We start from the raw sequence: 24,134 nt of genomic DNA, 5'->3' as shown, positions 1-24,134 counted from the left end.
TCCAAAGGGGCGTCACCAATGGACGTCGCTCAAATGCCTCTGGGCGCAATTGGATAGACCTAAAACCAATCAGAGCGATCGTCATCCGCCTCAACGTTTGTGATTGGCGCCTCAGTTTGGAAAAATTGGAAATGGGCTTGAATGGGCTCTTGGCCAGACGGACTTGCAGAGCAAATCTCAAATTTGCCGGAAGTTCGTCAGGGTTTTCCCAGGCTATTTATAATGTTGAATATGATGTATAATAATGCAAATATTTGTGGGTCCTGATAACGCCAAATGTCTGATGTTTCCAGTAAAAAGTGGGCCTACATTATTTTAAATATATCTAGTCCGAGTGAAAGCATATTCGTCTAAAATAATCCTGTATTTGAAGCTTCAGAATCATGAATATTTTTACTCTGGTGTCACTATTGTCCTGACATGAGGGTATCGTTGCACCCCTACGATACAGCAATTCTGCGATAATCGCTATATTGCTAGACAATCCTATAATGATACGATACGATATCTGTCTTAACTGTGAAAACAAAATGCCTGTGAAAAGGTTAAGTGCAGATTTTCAGATTGTTAGAAAACAGCACAAAAAGTAAATCAAATTTAAAAACATTAAGTAAATTAAACATTTTATGCTTAGACTTTTATATTTTTGTGTTTAAACTGACACATTTAACTGCTTATCGACTTGTTTTATATAAACCTGGTACATTTCAAAATTTACCAACCTCTTTTATTTAAACCTGGGAATAACATCTCAGTGTTTACCAGCTTCCTTAAAAACAAACCTGGGAATAGTGTTGTTAAAAGGTACAGACTTGGGTACCAGCATTTCCCTCTAGCATTTTGAGCGCCGTTGAGCAGATTCTTAAACGCCTCTGATTGGCCATTGGGTTCAGATATGTCTGTGATTGGCTACAATGATCAGCGCTTCCAAACCATGTTGTAAATAGACATCTTTGACGCGTCTTTCAGCCCAAGTATCGATTATCGCATCGCACGGAGAACGACAACGACATGTCGCCCTATCGATATTTTGTCCCACCCCTAATTCGCAACAACAACATCAAAAGGCAAATCTTTTGATACACTCTTTAAATATGTGTTTGTTTCTTGCAGATGTTCGGAAACTGGACGTTTGGCACTTTAGTCTTCACTGTGATGGTTATTACGGTAACGCTGAAGGTACGTCACGGGTGAATGCCACATCGATGGGTTTGTAAACGAGCCGTGGGCTTCATGTGCACCGTTCTCTCCACAGCTGGCCTTGGAGACACACTTCTGGACGTGGATGAACCACTTCGTCACATGGGGCTCCATCGCCTTCTACTTCATCTTTTCCTTGTTTTACGGTGGCATCATCTGGTACAGTATTGCTCCTGTTTTCCCACAATGCCTACAGAAGGTTGTTCTCATGAAATGATGGCATTTATTTCTAATTTTGTGCTTTTTTTGTATTATATTATATCAATAGTATTATAATCATCATAGAAATCATCGGTCTACCTTAGAAGAATGTGTCTTTCCCATTATTCAGATTAGTGGTCAACAAATATGAGTTATCATTATCCCCAATCCTTAATATGCGGTTACAACCTTGTACACCACACAAATCCCTTCAATCTTCTGCATTTTTTAAATTTATTTATTTAATTCAATTTGTAAATTGTGATCAGTTATAAATAATGATCGACCGATATTGATTCTTTGATGGTCGATGCTGATATCTGATGGCTGATCAGATGGTACTGGCTATCTAATACGGTATTTGACAGAACTGTTAAACAGAGATGGTAAAGTAAAGATGAACTGGTACTCATACGCTGTCAAAATAAAAGTCTGCTTCGCCTTAAAATTAAAGTCCCGTTTACGACACATCGGTCAAACGCAAAACCACTGGTGCCGATACTTTAAAAAATGCCAAATATCGGTCAATATATACGTATGCCTTGGCTATATATATCGGTTTACCACTAATTATTAAACTTTGAATCAATAGCCGCGTTTCCATTACCCTTCAAATTGGGCAAATTGCGAATTGAAAATACGCTTAATGGAAACACATAATTTTTGCAAAAACTCCCATTTATCGCAAAAAAGTTTTTACGCTCGCATGAGGGGGTTTTTCAGGCAATTCGAAAAATAAATATTTCGCAGAACTGCAATGGAAACAGTTTTTGCGCATTTACAGGTCACCTGACGTAGATGGCGCGGTGTGATTGGATACGAGACTGAGTTCTTTATTAAATTCATAAAAGACAGAAGAATTACAGGAATAATGGATTCTAAGCCTCAAATAAATGCCACAATCAAGACCTCGAAGCAGATCTGAGGGAGAAACACCCAGAAACTCCTCATATGTGCCGCTCACAGTATAATAAGGGTCGTTCCTCACCATTAATGCTTGGAAAACACACACACATCTCCTTCGATTAATAATAATGGCTAGTGCAGTGGCTGGGACATAAACCTACCAACATGCGATGCCATAGTTTTTGGAATGACTATCGCGAGAGGAAAAAATGAAGTTTTAGTCGCATAACATCGGTTAATGGAAATACCGTCATTTCGCAATAGTTTTTTGTCGACATTTAGAAAAAATCGCAAAAGTTTTGTGCAAATCTGTAATGGAAACGCGCCTAATGACAGTTTGTTGAAGCCTGTCGACTGAACTAGTACAGAACTATTTTTTTACAGATTTTTTTTACGGGACGTAGCACAGTGGCATGGAAATGAGTGCAGGGTCTCAAAATGAGTTTTTAAAAGTTGATCTTGTAACTTGACACTCAGTTTTAAAAACATGCCGTTCATGCACATGATTTTGACATCTATAGTCATTCTGAAATCGTAGATTCTTTGTTATTAAAGATTTTGCTTCAAATCCTTGCGCCGCAATCTAGAACGATTCAAGTCTCTGGTTACTGGGTTTTATTTCTGTCCTGTGTGAGAAAGTGGAAGTCAGGAACAATGCCCAAAATAGATTGTTTTCCCTTCTAAACAGTGTTTATTGAATTGCGTTGATTTGCTGGTAAAAAACGGTTTGCCCTTACATTGGATCCGGTCCCACATGACCAGCATCAATGCACTTAGGATTTTAGTCGAGATGTTGTGCTCAATATTTGGCTCTGCCTCTGAAACAATTGGATATTTGACCGCACTAGTTGGTTTCAACTAACTGGAGATGTGTTCCCCCTCCGTTAGGCCGTTCCTTCACACACAGGACATGTACTTCGTCTTTGTTCAGCTGCTGTCCAGCGGCTCGGCCTGGTTCGCCATCATCATCATCATCATCACCTGCCTGTTTCCTGATGTCATCAAGAAAGTCTTTTACAGGCACCTGCACCCAACCAGCACGCAGAAATCTCAGGTGAGCGCCACACTGCAAACACCGATTCAGATGGAGAGAGAGATGCCAACATTTATGCTTTTCTAAGTGGACACTGATGAAGCAGCGAAGCATGTGGCTCACGTCACCGCATGAACTCTCACCAGCAGCTTCAGCTCACCTTCACCTGACCTCACTCAGACATACGGCATCAGGACAGCAGATATTACAGATCCTCTGCGTATGTCTGGACTCTGGAAGGGCAGTGCTTCTTGTCTGGTTGAATTATGAGAATAGATAACGGCAGGATGTGGCGTCATGTTTATTTTTTTTGGTTACTTTCTGTAAATAAGTATTTGTGTGAAGAAAAAAAAAAAGTCCTCACTGACAAGATGTTAAAGTTCCTCATTTACGTGACATAATGATTCATCATTTGAGTGAGACTACAATTGTCAGCATACCAAAATTTTAGCAGTCCTTACCAATTCCAGTGATATCGATATGATGATATAGTTTTTATATTTATAACATGTGATGCAGTTAAGCAACATTACACAATCAAAGAGTGCTGTTTTCCTGAACACATCACGATTGAAAATGTGACTCTGATTTCAGACAAAAGTGCAATAAACAAGCAGTTATTATTAATGTCGCTTACGTTTTAGACACATTGACTGTTTCTGTTCTGTTTCCGCAGTGGAAATAGTTTCAAACAAAGATCACAGCAGAAACACAGATCTCAAAGGAACGCTGAACCGTGTTTTTATTACTGACTGATTCAGTGTTTTGAACAAATCGGAGATTCAATGACTCATTCATAAACAACTGACTCATTCCTGAACGAATCAGCCGTTTGAACATGATGTTTGAATGAATGACTCAGAGGTGGCAGTTTCATGTTTACAAGGGTCATTCTTTCCAACATTTCTTATTTGTATCTAAAAAAAAAAAATGCAATTTAAAATGAAATATGAAGCATATTTTAAGGGGAAAAAATGCCCTTTTTAAAAGAAAAAAAAAAAAAAAAAATGCACTCGGGGTAAATATCACACATATGCAGATTTACATATGTCAAATGATAGGAATATTGCTTCAGAATAAATAATTTTCTAACAACACAATTTTTATTTTTTTCCGGACAAGCACCTTTTTTACTCGGACAAGCGAATGAGCGATTTACTTGTCCGAAGTATGAGCACGTGACGAGCTCAATGTCGAGCCCTGTTTGCATTTGTGCCGAATGAGAGAGATGAGCCCAAAAATGTGGATTATGCCATATATCGGCTTTGCATTATTTATTTTTGCAATTTTTTGCCGTTATTTTTGTAGGAGAGTGCGAGAGGTGAAAATAAGTTCAACTCGTGTCTCGCCCTCTGCCGGGGAAATTAAACCGTTTACTTTCTTTCTTTCTTTCTTCCGCTGACTTTTAATCCTCCCATTGACACTTCTCCTACTTCCCTGTGTGAGCCGGTAACTGAAGTGTTGCGGTGTGGGTGTGTGCCGTCAGCAAACGCTGCCCTGCGGATGACACCCGATCGCCCTAAATGCATTCTCTCTCTCTCTCTCTGCGTCGACCACTTGCTTCCTGTTTTCTGTCTTTCTCATTTCTGAATGTGTGTGGTGGGTGCATCGTGGAGTGTATAACTGCACATGTGACTCTTCCTTCTCTTTACTGACCCTCTGTGTGTGTTCTGTAGATGTACACCAACCGCGTGGCTATAGGTGACGACTTCATCGCACTTCAGCCTCTGTCCAGAGCCAAGAATCAGCTGGGCAAGATTAGGTAGAGTAGGAGAGACACTCTCACACTGCATGCGGCAGGAAAAACTAACAAGCATTCGAAGAGGAGCGTGAGATAAACAAGTCACCCTGCATGCGTAACCCGCTACCCTGCAAGTGCATGAGTCTGTAGGCCCGGTTTAACGCAGACTTCGCAGAGCTTCCTCGTGCAGCACGGGCTTGAGCTCTCTGCTCTTTGTACACCAGCGTATGAGGAAAGAAATGTTTTCCTGGACTGCATGCTCCCAAAACAATTGTATTGTTACTCTCTACCAATGAGCAGAGAAATGAGCTCCAGTCCAGCTACAGCAAGACATTTAAATCAATGCTTATTAAAATCTGAATTTGACTGCTTTTAAACATTCCAACTTCTGTGTTGTTGGGCTTCTTTTACATTTTTTCAAAACCTTTTTGTGTACTTCCAGGCGAACCTTCTAAGGCAGCATCATACACTCCTAAATCGAGATGTGGCTTTTGTGTTCCTTTCAGTGAACAGATCTAAGAAGAACTTTGTGTGAAGAACATTTTAATAATCTAAAGCAGGGGTTCCCAAAGTTGTCCATTCCAGGACCCACCAAGAAAAGTATAATCTCTCTCAACATCCCCCTAGTGAAAAGTAAATAAACCAAAATGTATTTGAAATGCATTTATTTAATGCAAACTATACTACAAATACATTTACATATGTATGTATTTAATATAAATACCCTGCAATTGTGCTATTAGTATACTAAACTGGTATACTGTTACATTGCTTAATGCACTTTAGTTATCCGGAAACAGTGCTGAGTATGCTAAAGTGGAACTATTGCAAGTATACTTTAGATATAACACTTTAAATATCTTGCATTTAAAGGTCCCGTTCTTCGTGATCCCATGTTTCAAACTTTAGTTAGTGTGTAATGTTGCTGTTAGAGCATAAATAATATCTGTAAAATTATAAAGCTCAAAGTTCAATGCCAAGCGAGATATTTTATTTAACAGAAGTCGCCTACAGTGAACGGCCCGTTTGGACTACATCCCTCTACTTCCTTCTTTAATGACGTCACTAGAACCGTTTTTTGACTAAGCTCCGCCCACAGGAATGCTCCCTCAACTCTACCGAAATTCGTTTATGTACTTGCGCACTTCTTATAACTTACTGTGTTTACTCAGCTCTTATGGTGATTTTCTGAAGTAAAACTGACGCTTCATCTTTTGTGTGATGTACAATAAACTTTATTAAACTCATCAGTATATGTTTGATCATCATTCAGACAGCAGACTTGTAGGCTATTAATAAATAATGGATACATACAAGCAGAGGACAAATACGTTATAATAACCGTAATTAAACTACTAAACTATACCTGTTCCATCTCTATACAGCACTCTGACTCTGTAGGCATTATTGTCCGACTCGAAATGAACAACTTTACTGAGAGTTTCTGATATTATCATCATTCCGTGAGATGATATTGTCCTGAGAGACGCTCATGAAGCTCCGCCCCCTGGGTCGTCCAGCAGCAGCTCATTTGCATTTAAAGGGCACACACTAAAACACACACGTTTTTCTGAGCCCCCAAAAATGACAATTTAAACATGCTGTAAAAAATGATCTGTGGGGTATTTTGAGCTGAAACTTCACATACACACTCTGGGGACATCAGAGACTTATTTTACATCTTGTGAAAAGGGGCATAATACGGGACCTTTAAGGACTGATATTATACAGTGATCATACAGTCCTTTATTAATAGTGATGATATAACACATTTAGGCTTAATATTAAGAAAATGTGCGTTGTTCAATAAAGTAGTACTCCAAATAAACTTAAATTATAATATTTATATCAGTAAGTCTCAAGCCGATATGTCAGTAAATATATTAATTGATTTGTAGTATGCTTAGTATAAAATAAATGTATTTTAAATACATTTTGGTATATAGGTTTTTTTTTTTTTTTCTCTAGGGCGACCTCAATATTTGAGATTAGAAAGCAACTGGCATTACTATAAACTTAATCTTAATCAGAATTCCCCACAGTTTCTTGTTAAACTCAGTGTTCAGCGCAGAAAACGCTCATGCTCGTTTCGCATGTGTTCATGAAACGTGAATGCTTTTTACAGACAGTTTCCTTGCGTGTTGGTCGGTAGCCAAATGCACACGAACGAGTGAAAACAACACACTCTTTATACGTCTCTGAAAGACAACAGCGGTGAAACAGCCTTTCGTGAAATTTGAATTCTCCGGTGTAATACAATATACAGAATACAGCGCAGTGATTGGAGTGAATATCATTAATAATCCGGACCATGCCACTTGACCATTCGCTGTGCATGTGCGAGCTTCAAAACACGCAGCGCAGATTTAAATAATTAAATTGCGGCCTTTACGATTCGAAAATCACACTAAACAATATCACGATTTCTGTTTAATTCAAATTTATCTGCAGCCAAGAGACTTTGCACGACCCACCTTTTCCCATCTGTGACCCAGTTTGAAAACTCCTGATCTAAAGTCCTGATCCAATTTAGTACTAAATTGTAAGTCGCTTTGGACAAAAGCGTCTGCTAAATGACTAAATGTAAATCTAAAGAGCCTTTTGTGGAACGGAAGAGTTCCAAACGTTCTTCATGAATCCAGATTCCAATAAAGAACCTTTTATTTTTAAGAGTGTAACTGAAATGTAAAGCTTATAAGAAACTGATCTGGAACCTAGTCCAGAACATAGTCTGACGTGGAGTGCAGAGGCGAGTCGGCTCACAGCTGTTTTCAGTCAAGTGTCAGGTTAGCATGTTGCTACGACAATAGCCCTTTTCACACAGCAATCCCGGTAAATTACCAGAAAATTACCGTAAAATTCAAAAATGCAAAAAACAAGCAACAGCGTTCTGGCTTTTTACCGGTAACAGGCCATCACACATCAGCTCCAAAATACCGGTAAACTTTGTGTTGATGTCAATAACCGGAAGTGACCTCTAAAGTTGTTGACAAATCTCTTCATCCGATCGGACGAGGAGAAGCGCTTTAGTTTCGGCATCACTCCAATTTGAAGACATTTGTAAACAGTGCTGAGTAAACGCGTCGTCTGCGTCATTATTTTATGAATGGCCCAGAGCCGTTGCTCTTTCAAAGGCTTCTGATTGGCCCAAATCACTTCTTACGTCAGCGTGTTCTCTGACCTCGTACGTGCAGAATACCGTAAATCTGCACTCACACAGCGCATATATCGGTGATTTACCGGTAATGGGACAACTTCCCTTACTGGTAAATTGCCAGAACCAATTTACAGGTATATTTGAAGTCCTGTTCACACATGATCTGTTACTGGTTATTTACCAGTATAAACTGTGTGTGTGAAAGAGGCTGTTGGCACTAAGCATAAAGTTGTGGCCACATTACCGAGATCAGTCAGTTCAATGGGAATCTGCGCGGTGAAGAATATTGCCTGATAATACATTTCCCTTCATGTATTTAATGTCAGGTGCAAGTTTGGTGAACTTTGACACATATATTTGCTTCAAACCGACCAATAGCAAGACTTGGTTTGGCAATGTAATTTATGTGGGTGGAAATTCATAATTAATGAACAAAGCAAAACTGCTGATCCATGAGGTACTGATGTCTACTGAACCATTTTTGTACAATCCTGCACTTTAAAATGATTTAAAAAAATCCATAAAAAATAGTCTGCAGTTCTTCAGGGTTGGTTTGTTTGCTAGGCAGCGGGAATAGCTTTAGATGTTTATCTTGACATCATTATTCCTAAATCATTCAGCGTATTCAAACACTTCTCTGTTTGCTCTCTCCGTAGAGATTATGATGCTGCCTTAGAGAGTGCCCTTGAAATGCAGGTTTCTCGACAGAGGAAGTGTTCTCTTGCAGTGGACGTGGGGCGGTTTCATGCTCGTTCACCTTTCTTCTGTTTTCATCCGTTCGGGAGACTTACCGCGTTGTTTTGTCCCTCCAGATGGAAGCGGATAAGGTTTCAGTCAGCTCAGAATATGACTCTGCTGAAATCGGGAGCAGAGGCGAGGACAATCGGCCACTGATCGCTGCTTTTCCTCCGCCTCTGGGTCAGCCCCACCCTTCCCCTAGGTAGAGCTACACCCACCCGTCTGTGTGTGTGTGTGCGTGTGTGTGTGCGGGGTCATGGCACACTCGTTCTCCCCGTGATGTAACCAGGAGCGAGGGCTGCTCTGGGTGGCACTGTGCGCTGGCATGAGTCTTAGTCTGTTACATTACCATCCGTTCGATGGACTAATCTAATCTCAAGTGCCTCATGTGTGCATGTCTTTATAATCATCTTCATTTCTACTCCATCATTGTGACATTGTTTCGTGTTAGCAATCACTTGTTAGCGTTTTCATCAACTTTATAAGTCATTGATTGAATGAGCTGCTGTTTTTCCATGAATGACAGCTGTGTGTGATCCACTAATGCTTTCTTTGTTATAATAATAGCATGTTTTTGTCGTACTACGGTCATATACACAGGTGAAACTCGAAAAGTGTGCAAAAGTTCATTTATTTCAGTAATTCAACTTAAAAGGTGAAACTAATAGACTCATTACATGCAAAGTGAGATATTTCAAGCCTTTATTTGTTATAATTTTGATGATTATTGCTTACAGCTTATGAACATTTTGAGATTTTGAATTTGGAGTTTTCATAAGCTGTAAGCCATAATCATCAAAATTATAACAAATAAAGGCTTGAAATATCTCACTTTGCATGTAATGAGTCTATTAGTTCCACCTTTTAAGCTGAATTACTAAAATAAATTAACTTTTGCACGATATTCTAATTTTTCGAGTTTCACCTGTACACTGCTGCCAAAGATGGTTGTCACTTAATGTCGTTAATGTACAGTTTTTTTTAGTAATTATCTCCTGAAAAATTGTGGTAGCAACAATTAAACTTCAATTAAATGCATACACTGATGTTCAGCAAAACTAGTTGTTAATGCGGTGTAAGACTGCGTCTGACGATTATTTCGATAATCGTTTAATCTGGCGATTATTTCTACGATTAATCGGAAGAAAATCTGACCAAAAATGTTTACATTTTGTTTAGTGTTGTGGAAACAATCTGCAAATTGAATGCTATGAAAACAAATGGAGAGAACATGCATTAAACGGCACACATACCTGTCAAAGCAACTCGCAGGGTAAAATAAAAACGAATAACTAAAAGTGTTCATTGAAAGCACTTCATTTAAAGCTTTCTCGTGTTTTGGACGGCTTGGGTCGTACTCTTTCCACACGGCGGCTCATTCGGTCTTCCAGATGTGCTTTGTCCATAGAAACGCATCACTCACTCATTTAAAGTCCAGTGACTACAAATGTTTAATAATCAAATTGTTGATTTGTTTTCATTATTGATTTTATCGTGTATTTTATTTTAAGTGTCACTTTTTTTGGACACCAAAACAAATGATTTTTTTGGTTTACAGTTCAGACTCCTGTATTCAGTATACACACACACACACACACACACACACAGAGTAAAAGGTTTGGTGAATCACTCACATGTTCACTGCAAACCCTAGTTTCACATCTGATTTGACTGGTTGAAAGCAGTTTTCCCAGTTCTGTTATGTATCACTCGGGTTGAGAGCAAGAACTCGAGCATTTGCTACTGTAAGTTGCAGTTTCAGCCACAGTTGTTCATGTGACTCTCTTATCTCTACAGATATTCAACGTGTAAATGTGAATTTTTGAATGGCTAGCACATCTATTTGTAGCTGAGATGAAATGACAGCAGTGTAATTTTTCATCTGGAGGTTATTCATCATCAAACCCTCCAGCGATTACTGGACCGGCTCTGCTTTTGACTGGAGCTGCACGTATAACTGACTCGTTATTTACAATCACACTGCGTTTAATCTTTCAGCTACTTCCTGCTCGTATGGATTTTTAGCAGAACTACCATGTCGTAACAGCTAAATCTTTAACCCAGCAAGCTCAGGTTAACAAGAAACCTGAAATCAAAGAAACATGGCTATTTCTCCCGTGGCTGAAGTGTTGGAGATTACTTGTCTGTCATTATAGCTCACGTTATTTGTGAGTCATTAAAACAACCTTTCCTCTAGAACTAAGTGTGCATGCACCCAAACTCCTCGTTTATGCATTAGTCAACAGACACGTTTGTCTCAGGACTGCTAATTCTGCAAGGCATGCCGAAGAGGGTCAAGAGGGATTTAATGTTAATATTGGTGGTTTGCATAATGCCGAGTCAGGTTGCCTGAGCGAGATCGGAGAATTGACCTCCTCAGTCCTGGCTGCACACACTCTTTTTCCTCTTTGAGTGGTTTTTGAGTGCATCTGATTTGAATTAATCCTTGTTGGATTGCTCAGGCTGTAATTTAACAAGCACGTCTTCAGTAATTGAGTATTGAATAGAGGAGTTAAGTTGAACTGTAGTTTCTGTCCAGGCAGAGGCCAAGGATGTCTGTGTTTCTGAGGAGACGGCATCATTTATCACTTTAATCTTTATTTTATTTTATTTTTTAGGTTATTCATTGTCTCATTTCAGACCTCTCGTGTATATGTAAATCCATGCACTGCATTTATGATTTGAGCTCAGTGTTTCAAGCTATGCCTCCCATTATTGGGATGTCCAGATGTCCCGTATTCGAGGCTCGGTTCAGGTGTTATTATTTAAACATGGATCTTATTTTAACATGTGACACTTTCTTCAAATAGTGTACAAATTGGTGCATCATTACTTTAACGAATGCCGAATATTACATTACATACCACATAAAGACCTTAGTGACTATCTCAAGTTCTCTGACAACATCTATTGAACTGACATTTAATTCATTGTAGGGAAAAAATATTTATCAACTTCAACTGTAATTTTCTCAAATAAAGTTAGTGTCTGAAAACTGATCAAACTAATATTTACTGAAAGGTTCTTTTAAGTTTATCACTACAAACCACAAATTAAAACGTGGCTTCATGTAGCTGAAAATAATGAAATAAAAAAAAATGAAACTAATCCACAACAGATTTCATTATCTGTAAGTAAGGTCTGTATGTTGTGCTTCTCACATCACTTTAAACCCAAAGTTTGCTTCAGTTTTAGCATAGACTGTAAAAAAGATGTATCTCCGCTTTTTTCCACTATAGAAAAATGAAGCTAGAATATCCAAGGAATGGCCGTTGAAATCACTGATTCAGCCATTTGAAGTCTGCGCAGTAGTGATGAGGTGGCACTGCGGTTATCAAGTTAATAATTAACTAATACTAAACTTATTAGAAAAAAACGACCACTTGAACATACATCAGCGTGATGAGAACTACCTAAATTGAGACATTTATTTGAAGTGTAATTGGATGTTTTAGTTTGGCTCGGGTCCCATTAATTACATGTAGAGGGTGGGGTTTAAGACCTGTACTGCAGCCAGACACCAGGGGGCGATAGAAATATTTTGGCTTCACTTTTCAGGTTGTGTGCGGCACACTTGCTTTTTACAGATAGGCTAGATTTAGTGTAACGTGTTTGTGACAAATTTCATCATTACAGTATGCATATTTTACATGCTCAACTTGATTTTCCAAACCGCGCATACACTGGACGCTCAGCTTGCGTATGCGCCTTTATAAAAAAAATTAAATGAGTTGGTTTACAAGGTGGCAACACTACGCTGTTTCGTTGTATCACAGTCGAAAAATAAATTAAAGAGACCGAACAATAACCTACTAGAACAGCACCTACAATAGACGTCCACGTTGACTAGCGCTTTTGTGAGGTGGTTAAGAGAAACTCGCTATTCTTGATTAAAAGAGTTCAACGTACATTTTAATCGCTCATATTCTCTGGACAAAAACAGGACAGACGCTGGACAAAGATAAAACGTTCTAATGCGCATGTGCTAAGTGTTCAAAACTGAAGTATACTTTGGGCTTTTCAGTACTTAAATCCACATTTCTATGGGCAAAGCTGTTTAATGCACACAAGACACCGCAAGCAATTGCAAAATAAAGAGCGAGGCCCTTTTTAAACACCTTAAAGGGATAGTTCACCCAAAAATGTACTCGCCCTCATGTCGTTCCAGACCTGTAAGACCTTCGTTCTTCTTCGGAACACAAATTAAGATGTTTCTGAATTAGCCATAGACAGTGACGTTATTGCAACTTTCAAGGCCCAGGAAGGTAGGAAAGACTGTTAAAATACTCCATGTGACGACAGTGGTTCAACCTTAATGTTGTGAAGTAATGAGAATACTTTTTATGCGTAAAAATAAATAAATAAATAACGACTTTATTCTACAATCTCTTCCATGTCATTCTTTTACGCTGTTGCCGTAGTGTAAACAGTGCAGCACTTCTGGGTTCTACGTCAGAACGCCGGCTCCTTGTGTCAGCAATTGAAATTGTTGAATAAAGTCGTTATTTTGGGGGGTTTGCGTACAAAAAGTATTTTCTCGTCACTTTATAATGTTAAGGTTGAACCACTGTCGTCACATGGACTATTTTAACAATGTCTTTACTACCTTTCTGGGCCTTGAAAGTTGCAATGACGTTGCTGCCTATGTGGGGTTCAGAAAGCTCTCGGATTTCATCAAAAATATCTTAATTTGTGTTCTGAAGATGAACGACATGAGGGTGAGTAATTATTGACAGAATTTTCATTTTTGGATGAACTATCATCCTTTAAGCCCAATTTGTGCCCTTTTTGTGAAAAGTGCTGTTGTAAAATGTAAGACAGATTCTACATTTTGATGTATAAAGAGTCTCCAATATGACAAAATTAAAGGATAACTGTCGCCAAAATGCAACCTAGGGTCTTTTTGTTAATCTACCCGAGGCAAACTTTCATTTAAAAGCATAATTAGGATGGAAACGCCACTTTTAAGTTTAACTGTATTCTCGTTTTCGGTCAAATTGCCTTGTGAATGGGAGTGCATGGGGCACTTCTACGATAGCATCAAAAATCGCTATTTTTAAAACACTAAGAAGGCTCGACACAACATGAAACTGTGCTGGAAGTGTCACCAGCGGCTCTACACATGAACTCCAGCATTGAGAACATTGTGTGTGTTCACAGAGTTTACTAAAAAGAAAGATTTTGAACAACTCACTGTAGCTGTTGTTGTTTTGACAGTCAAAAATGGTCGATCTCCGAATGCGAATGAACTGACTCTGAATTTTAGTATTGTTTCTTATATGAGGATCCTTTTTCAAATACAAGGTCAATATTGATTTTCACTAACGACAAAACAAATTATCCGTGAATTTATATTAAACTAAGCTTTAGGAGCTTTCCATCTTTACTCTCCTCATGTTACGGTGCATTCGGGGATCGACTATTTTTGTCTGTCAAAATGGCGGCCGGAAACAACAACAGCTACAGTGCGTTGATCAAAATCTTTCTTTTTAGTAAACTCTGTGTACACACACACTGTTCTCAATGCTGGAGTTCATGTGTAGAGCCCCTGGTGATACTTCCAGCACAGTTTCATGTTGTGTCGAGCCTTCTTTTGATGCCATCATAGTCGTGCCCCAAGCACTCCCATTCAAAAGGCAATTTGACCGAAAACGAGAATACGGTCAAACTTAAAAGTGGCGTTTCCATTCTAATTATGCTTTTAAATGAAAGTTTGCCTCGGGTAGATTCACAAAAAAGACCCCAGGTTGCATTTTGGCGAGAGTTATCCTTTAAGACATCTAATCATTGCCCATTATGAACATCAATGAGCAAATGATCCATACGGAAATGTGTGTTAGAAGCTGTTTTGGTGTTCTGGCTCACCTCTGTTTTTCCTCTTGCAGTTTATTGAGGAGTACCAGGGCATCGGATGCGTGGACTCCATGTGCTGTTTCTCGGAGGGGCAGAACGCCTGCTCACGGCTGGGCCGGCTGGTGGAGCGCATGACGGGCCGGTGCGACCCCGCACGAGCCTCCAGGTGCGACCTCTCTCTCTCTCGCCTCTGCTGTAAACACATCTCCTACAAGCTGGAGCACGACGAGCCCGCGGCCCGGGACCAGTGAGGCCTCGGAGCACTCAAGCATTCCCTCATGATTACAGTGTAGAGCTTAAGACGGGTGCTTTCATTTGCCTTTTTAATGTTACAAAGATTAGCTAGAAGTCTCCAGGTACGTACGTATACAAGGAGACGCGAATCTGCCAACTCAGTGTCTTCGTCTTTCATCGTCTTCACCTTCTTTCAAGGTGCGTCCTTCTTTCCTGGTGTTCGTGTCTTCTCTGTGTTGCAGATCAATGTTCTCTGCTGAAGATCCACCTTAAATATCGTGCCTCCATACGAGTCCATAATCGCTGAAGTCGTCTCGTCTCGTCATCGCGCCCGGTTATTAGCAAGGCAAACGTTTATCGCGCCAGTTTATGCAAGTATTTGCTTGTCGAATGTTGGACTATATGACTTGATCCATGTCATTTCGTGTTCTGAGACGTTGCATCCCTGTTGAAGTGTTTTAATCCGTGTCTTAGTCTTTGCCTTGCGTGTGTTCCTCTCGGCGGAGGGGTTTGTGATGATGGCATGCGACTGTAATGCACTCCTAAGCCTCAGCTCTTAGCGTAATCGTCTTTTGATTGTCTGTATCCGCACTTTGAGAAGCTACTCCGCAGTGGTGAGATGAGGACACGGAGACCCGGTCTCGCTAAACACAGGACTCCGGCTCCAGTTTAACGGCTTGAACACTGCCATTGAAGCGCAGGGTGCTAGAGGAGTCTCTGCTCTGACTGGCCAACGGGAGCCACTGGCTCATTTATTGCAAAGAAACAAGGGACCACATCGTGAGCGATTGAGTGAGACACTGGTAACTGTAGTCTTTCGAGAGGATTGCTTTTGTTCATCTTTTTTTTTGTGTGTTACTTTTAACTCAAAGCCTTACGGAAGTCAAATCAGTCTGTGTAACTGCATGAGGGCAGCGTTTCATATTCAAGTATGTTTAGTAATCGATGAACGCCAGAGTTTGTGTCCTTCCGAGACGTTCGTTGACCCTATTATTCCCCTCTCCGTCTTATGCCGTCTCAAATGAAGCATCTAAACTGTTATAAGTTGTTGCATTTATCAATGATCTGTGCTGCTTTTCTTCCAGTGGTTCTCAACTGGTGGGTCCATAAATGGCTCTTATGTTGCCGTTTTAAATTTGTTTAAAGGAAGGACAAACGTTTCCCATATCGTTGGAGCTGATGGCTTTGTGAGCCGCGCTTCATGTAGCACTAAACGCGCTTCAGACAATCTGAGTTTGAGTCTTTTGCCGATCTCGTCTCCCACAATTCTCTATACAGTCGGGTCACATGTTGATTTATGTCTCTACATTCAGTCACTCTACATTGGTTTGGTACAAAATCATTCGTTAATTGGTAGCATGGAGCCAACATGCCCTAAACAAACAGTGTTTAATTCACCTTGCGCAGCTTTGTTCAGTGCACTTTTGTATGACTTTGGTATGTCTACAGCAAAACCAGTTGAGAACCACTGCTTCAGACAATGAAAGAGATTGTTTACTATGGTATGAAGCCGGTAAGCCACATATATGCATACATTTACTGATATAAATGCGAAAACACGCTCTAATTTTTTAACTTTTTACCTCTTCAAGATCTTAAAACGGTTGTCTTCATCTGCAACATGTGAAGATGGTACATTTAATTTGCCCTCTTCTACTTTCTTACACGTGATCCAAAGATAATCGCATTACTGTAGCTATCGGTGTATTCTTGATCTTATGTAGCATGGATCTGTTGATAATATGGCTGATGTTTTGATGAAGACAATGCCCTCTGGTGTTCACGAGTAGCAGGTCTGGCGTTTGAGGAACATGGCTTTGCAACGGCTCCGATCCTCAAGGGCTGCTTAATTCCACTCTATTTACAGATATTATATACATTTTATAGTAAACCTATATACACATATTTTTCTACAAGTACTAGATTTATGTTATGAATTGGTTTCTACTTATATACTGTAAATTATCTTAGTTTCATATATAGGTACCATACCCAACATATTATGCCTAGGAAAAGGTTAATATACTTTCAAGGGAATGTAATCTATGTGAATGTCAAGGCTGTGGAAGGATGTTGTGTTTATATTTGTTTATTGTCCATGCCCATTAACCCATCTTGCACTAACGTTTCCTCATCCATTTCTCCATTGGCTGTGACTCTTGTCGGTTTCTTACTTAGAAATATACTCTTCTAACCCAATAATTAATAACTCATTCACACATTGGCAAGACCGTAAACTTAATCATGGATGCAAATGCAGAGCTAAAGTTAGCCATTCCTCAGAGATTGTCAAATTTAAATGCATTTTAAACCATCGTTTGAAATGATATCTTAGACATAATACAAGAAATTTGGTCATTTTAACCTAACAGGATGGATTTTTTTTATTTTAAAGTGAGATAAATCAGTTAAATAATAAGTTAAATCAAGTAATACCAAATATTAAGGACAGTTAAAGGGTTAGTTCACCCAAAAAATTAAATTCTGTCATTAATTACTCGCCCTCATGTCGTTCAGAACACAAATGAAGATCTTGTTGAAGATTTCTGTCCCTCCATTGAAAGTCTGTTCACCCAAAACATTGGCGTTTGAGAGAGTCCATGAAACGGAAGCTCGACTTTACTCGATCGATGCGCGAGGACAAACCGCATTGGTTCTTGCAGAAACTCGAACTTGCTTCCGTTTACCATATTGTGTGTGTTTTATATATGTATGGATCAGTGTTACTTTAAGATGTCTACTTTTTGAAGCTCTAAATTGTTGGTGTAAGAGACCGAAAGAAATCTCAGGGTTTATTAAAGATATCTTCATTTGTGTTACGAAGATGAACGACATGGGAGTAAAGGATGACAGAGTTTTCATTTTTGATTGAACTCTTTAAGGATTTTAAAAAATATATATATATATATATTAAGACTTCTAAACTGGTTTTTTTTTGTAATGATTGATGCAGATCTCGATATTTAGATAAAAAGTTGGTCGATATAATGTAGATATATTCATTATACAATTTAATCATTTGCATTGTAATATATACTTAAGGGTAACTCTTATTTTAAGGTGGCGTAGTTACTACATCTACTTACTATAGTAATAAAATATTATAATAGTAAATTTTGCGTAATTACAAGTAACTAACCCTAACCGTAACTCTATAGTAAGTACATGTAGTTAATTAATATTACTAATACAATGTAACTACGTCACCTTAAAATAGTGTAACGTACTTAAGTTCTAAATGAAATAAGACTTTAAAACATTTTAATCTATGATAGAAAGTTCTAGATTATCCACACCAGACTATCCACACTGTCCCCCTCACTGTTCGCAATTTCCTTGATACTTCCAGATCTTGGAGCGACACTGAGACCTTCTTCTCCAATGACCGGAGCATCCTGACGCTCTCGCCCATGGAGGTCTCTCATTGTTAATGCACCAGCCCCAGTCTGGAGCCTGAAGATGCCTAGCCTTGACCCCTTGACCCCCTTGTCCAATCACCAGCCAGACTTTCACTGATGTCTCACTTTAAGAGCTCTGTTAATCAGAGCGTCACCTCATATGTGATCAGCAACAAGGGATACGCGGAAAAACCAAAGGATATGTCTGACTTGAACGTTTCTGCTCGTAAAACTACGAAACTGTACGAAAAGGGCCACCATCTTTCCTGAGGAAAACGAAGGGGTCTGTTTGAAGCCATAGTTCCCTCTTTTAATTGCCTGATTTTCAAGGTATTAAACGTGAGCACAGTTGCTCACAAACCCGTAGCCTCCCACCCTAAGATGCCTACCTGTACTTAATCTGTACAGATGATCATGATGCATGAATGTTGCGGAGTTCTCGATGGAAACCTCGCATATATCGTCCTTGAACTCGGCCACTTTCACCTCCGTCAGTCATGTGCCTGCATATCATTTCTCCTTTCCTCTGTCTTGCACATGCTAAATGTTCATTTCTAACTATTGCCATCAGTTAATTTATCATTGTTGCCGTGTTCATTGTTTTTCTGCTTGTGTTGCTAACCACTTGTCAAAGCTGTTTGATAATTTTCTTGTTTTGTGTGTATGCGTGTGTGTATTTAATCACATAAGAGGGCGTAGTCTGGGTTAATGTAAGGTCGGAGCATTGAGACAACCGTTTTAAACTTGCTTAGATCAACTATATTGAAGTTTATGATATCCGACTGCATGCTACACTTTGGTCAGTCTGTCTCAATATCCCTGTAACAGAGGCCTAAAAGTGAACTCGACATAAACGCTCCCATTTTGCGGAGTCTAGTCTTGGGGTTTCTCTTTATTTTTGCTGCGAAGGCCTGAAATCTGGTGCCGTGACCCGGGTGGCATTTGGAGATTCAGGTTTTATGATGGAGAACGGTTACATTATGAATTGTGGATTACTCTATTTTGGTACTTCTTCTCTCTAGATTTTATTTGTATATCACTTCTCATGTCAATGTTGATCATAACTGTTTCAATTCTTGCATTAAAGTTGTTTTGCTATATAATGTGTGTTATATAGCAACGCAGTAAATGCCACTTGTTACTCAGAGACATTAGCAATAAGACTCGATCTAGACTGGAAATACCTGATCTAGCTGTGATGTCAATCATCCATGTTGCGTTTTCATCTCTTTTTTTTAAACATATGTAAACATATGTTCTTCTAATTGTACTCTCCTCACAGTGAATATGTTTATTGCTGATGTTATGAAAGTTCTATTTACGGAATAAATACATTTATAAAATCTAGTGTTTCATTGTTATTAATCCACATTTCAGTTTTTGCACAAGTTCACGATGCAGAAGATATCTTGCGATCGTTTGGATTTGCGAAAAGTGATTTTTATTTTATAAGATGACGAAGAAGAAAATCAGAACACTTAATTGGCCAGACTACACTAAAAATGTAATCAAAACAGAGATTATTGAAGAGTTTTACAAGAAAATACTATTTCAGTCTTTCTACTTAATTTACTTAAATGTGTTTCTTGCCGTATCTGTGTAATTATGAGTGCAAATTGTTTCAAAGTAAATCCTACACCATTTTTTTTTTTTTTCAGTGTAATTGTGAACTCTATTAACCGTGTCAATGGGGAACAAGACTCAAGAGACATCTCTGTGCTAATCCGAGTATTTTCAACAGCGCTCTGGCAACACCGATGTTTGAAACTACCCTTCAAACAGACTTGAACAGCATAAAGCGATCATCGTTTTCTACATTTACTTCAGTGGTTTGGTTTTGTTGAAATGCAAATACTTGCAAATGTGTTTAATGGGAGAGATGGCTCGCCAGTCCACAGTCATGCTGTGGTGAACCCGGAAAATCAGCCAAGCGCTTCAGACGGTGGACATCCAGGAAAATGGGCCCAACAAACCCATCTTTATCTACCAAACGATGACATCATGGTACAAAAGTGACGGCACATACTCAGAGAGACCAGTCTGAAAAAGAAACATTTTCTAGCCTCCATTTTAGAGAAAATTTCCCAACTGCAGAACTATAAGAAAGTTGAATCTGAAATCTCAAAACTGAACTACTATAATTTGTAGTGCTTTCTTAAAATCTTCAATCTAATTTCTGATAAATTTGCTGGTTTAAACGTTCTTAATCTGATATTACTTTGCAAAGTGACCCTGGATCACAAAACCAGTCATAAGTCGCACGGGTTTATTTGTGGCAATAGCCAACCATACATTGTATGGGTCAAAATGATTGATTTTTCTTTTATGCCAAAAATCATTAGGATATTAAGTAAAGATCATGTTCCATGAAGATATTTAGTAAATTTCCTACCGTAAATATATAAAACGTTTATTTTTGTGAGTGAATGCAGCACAATCGCCAACATAAATGAACAACTTTAAAGGGGATTTTCTCAATGTTTTGATGTTTTGCACCCTCAGATTCCAGATTTTCAAATAGTTGCATGTCAGCCAAATATTGTCCTATCATAACAATCCATACATCAATGGAAAGCTTATTTATTCATATGATGTATAAATCTCATTGACCCATGTGACTGATTTTGTAGTCCAGGCTCACATATAGCGACACACTACTGTGTCATAAAATTGCATAAAATATATATGAGGGCTGCATATTGCCAACTGCCTTATAATATAATACCCAATGTGATGCATAAGTCAGAGTTCAGTATATGGTGATGCATCATTTGAAAACCAACAAGAAATAGTATGTTATTTTCAATGACCTATAATTTGTGACTCAATAATCCAGATCTTGCATACAACAGGAACTGGTTGTCTGAAATCGAATGCATCCCTATATAGTTGGAGAAAGAGTAGAACCAAAAGAGTATTTTGGAAAAACAGTGGGAGAAAAGTGCCTGTTCAGATGCCAGGCAAATCAGATTTCTTTTTTTCCTCCAATTCTCTCTGACTGTCTGCACTATTGATCGCAAATGATCAAATAAGATTTGTGTGTCCAGACATATCCGAACTATCTGCATGTGTTGCTTTGGTGATGATGTAGGCGTATCCACGTATGTGACGAGGCTTTCAAAACCAATGCAGAAGAAATGGAGGTGCATCATCTCTCTCTCACAGTGCACAAGGAAAGCGTAGACTGGTGTGTATTGTGATGTTCTGGGCTGTAGTCATGGCCGAAATCTTTGGACATTGTGCTTGAATGTTGTTTAAATTCTTCCGGCATTTCGCGAGACGCAAAAGACCATTTGAAATCCGATTTGAGCATCCAGACTGAGATCTGTAAAAATCCTGTTGGAATCGCATTTCAAAACACCTCCAAATGTGAAGAAAAAATAATCTGATTTCATGTGTTTTTTTGCGGTCCAGAATTAAAAAAATCTGATCTTTGCCGGTCATCTGAACATAGTCTTAATCCTTCAGGTGAGATTCTGAAGCGTGTTCACGATGGGCACTTTACTATCCCATGAGGCCACGGGAGAGGATTTATGAAGGGCAAAGAAGAGAGTCACATGACAAAGGTAGTTGGTCTGAGTTTCAGAATGAGTAGTTTGGGTCGGGACAGGACTCATTCCCAGAGCACCACAGGTGAGTCACGTCACCCTTCAACAACTAAAACACGATCCAGAGACATGATCCTTGAACTGAGACACTGAAATCTCTCAGGCAACCCTGCTTTACAATTTGATTGACGTCTAAAAACATAATTTACCTCCATGCTGACGTCCCATCGATTGAATGTAACAGCTAATGCCACTTCTGCAAAAAAATTATGACATTTCATTGTGAGATTCACCCATCCTCTCTCCAGGCCTTGCCATTGAACATCTATTTCAGGATTGTTCTGCTGAAATCCTTCAGGATGATCAGTGGAATCTCATTAGTGCTCATATATAATGCAGGCGAACTGTTTCTATTTCAAGAGAATGATCTTTCAGTTTTGACATGTTGAAGAATGATTGTGTGAAGTGTGTATTAATAACCGCACTGATCATGCATGTATTCAATGTAAATTGACCCTCTGAAACTTGTATTTAAAAAACTGATCGAAGCAATTTTTACAGGATACCAACGACTTCAGTGCCTTAATCATGATTAATTGGCACAAGCTTGACCCCTGACCTAAACACAACCTTTAATTTGCAATTTATAGGGGATTTATTTTATTTAAGGTGTTGTGGAGGGGGAAAAATGACTGAATTATGTAAATGTTTTGGGTGATTCCCAGAATGTGTTTTTGTGTTAAAAAAATGCCAAACACAGCAGTGGAATGAAAAATTAAAACGCAATATCTAGAGCAATATCAATGTTCCAGTGTTCCTGTATCCCAATGTCCCAGTGTTCCCCTCCCATGTGTTCCCGTATACCAGTGTCCCTTTGTTCCCGTTTCCCAGTGTTCCTGTGTCCCTGTGTTCCCGTTTCCCAGTGTTCCCGTATCCCAGTGTCCCTGTGTTCCCGTGTCCCTGTGTTCCCGTGTCCCTGAGTCCCAGTGTTCCCGTATCCCAGTGTCCCAGTGTTCCTGTGTCCCCGTGTCCCAATGTTCCAGTGTTCCTGTATCCCAATGTTCCTGCATCCCAGTGTTCCCCTGTCCCCGTGTTCCTGTATCCCAGTGTCCCTGTGTTCCCATTTACCAGTGTTCCCGTATCCCAGTGTCCCTGTGTTCCAGTGTTCCTGTATCCCAGTGTCCCTGTGTTCCCATGTCCCTGTGTTCCAGTGTTCCTGTATCCCAGTGTTCCCGTGTCCCAGCGTTCCCGTGTTCCAATGTCCCAGTGTTCTAGTGTCCCAGCGTTCCCATATCCCAGTGTCCCTGTGTTCCCGTTTCCCAGTGTTCCCCTGTCCCTGTTCCAGTGTTCCCGTATCCCAGTGTCCCTGTGTTGCCGTGTCCCAGTGTCCCTGTGTCCCCGTGTCCCAGTGTCCCTGTGTCCCCGTATCCCAGTGTTCCCGTCTCCCAGTGTTCCTGTGTCCCAATGTTCCTGTGTTCCCATGTCCCAGTGTTCCCGTGTCCCAATGTTCGAGTGTTCCCTTATCCCAGTGTTCCCGTGTCTCAGTGTTCTCGTGTCCCAATTTTCCAGTGTTCCCGTATCCCTGTGTCCCAGTGTTCCCGTGTCCCAGTTTTCCCGTATCCCAGTGTTCCCGTGTCCCAGTGTTCCCGTGTTCCTGTGTCCCTGTGTCCCAGTGTTCCCGTATCCCAGTGTCAGTGCAGGACATTGAGTCGTCTCCCGTTACTGGAGGCAATTGGTGAGTATGTAAGCTGGCGCTCGATTGGCCCAAAGTCCGGCATCCGACCAGCGCGGAAGGTCTCTACGTGTTACTGTCTTTTCTCGAGGCAAAGTATTTTTTGATTAAATGCAATACATTTGAAAATGTATTTTCTCGTTATTTCATCTGACTCCATAAATGAAAAGGTTTCAATGATATCTGTGCATCATTAAATGTGAGCGAATGTTTGACTATTCTTTTTAACTCTTTAATGAAAATAATGTCAAAGTCAGTTAGAATAATCAAATGTAACAATTTATTATGTCAGGTAAATGTATCATGCCAATTTCATAATCAATTCAAAGATACTCAATACAAAACATCAAAAGCTCTGGATTAAAGAGAAAAGATGCGAACCCGACATTAAAA

The 24,134-nt window shown here is 39.5% G+C and overlaps 1 protein-coding gene across 3 annotated transcripts in view; it reads left to right on the top strand.

The window, feature by feature from the left end:
- Positions 1 to 20,856, top strand: part of atp11b (ATPase phospholipid transporting 11B) — a 52,831-nt gene extending 31,975 nt beyond the window's left edge. Inside the window, exons 26-30 of one of the 3 annotated variants that reach the window (XM_084116611.1) lie at positions 1,114 to 1,179; positions 1,256 to 1,359; positions 3,196 to 3,361; positions 14,862 to 14,995; positions 20,120 to 20,856. In XM_084116611.1, the coding sequence (XP_083972737.1) occupies positions 1,114 to 1,179; positions 1,256 to 1,359; positions 3,196 to 3,361; positions 14,862 to 14,995; positions 20,120 to 20,249 (600 nt within the window). In that variant the 3' untranslated portion in view covers positions 20,250 to 20,856. Of the gene's footprint in view, positions 1 to 1,113; positions 1,180 to 1,255; positions 1,360 to 3,195; positions 3,362 to 14,861; positions 15,222 to 18,412; positions 19,805 to 20,119 lie in introns of those variants that run through there. The other 2 variants (XM_084116613.1, XM_084116612.1) reach the window with 2 other exon arrangements.
- The last annotated feature ends 3,278 nt before the right edge of the window (positions 20,857 to 24,134 follow it).

This window comes from Abramis brama, assembly GCF_963993115.1.
Source record: "Abramis brama genome assembly, chromosome: 6".
Lineage (NCBI taxonomy): Eukaryota > Metazoa > Chordata > Actinopteri > Cypriniformes > Leuciscidae > Abramis > Abramis brama.
The sequence above is the reverse complement of the archived record's forward strand: the minus strand, read 5'-3'. Positions and strand labels throughout refer to the sequence as shown.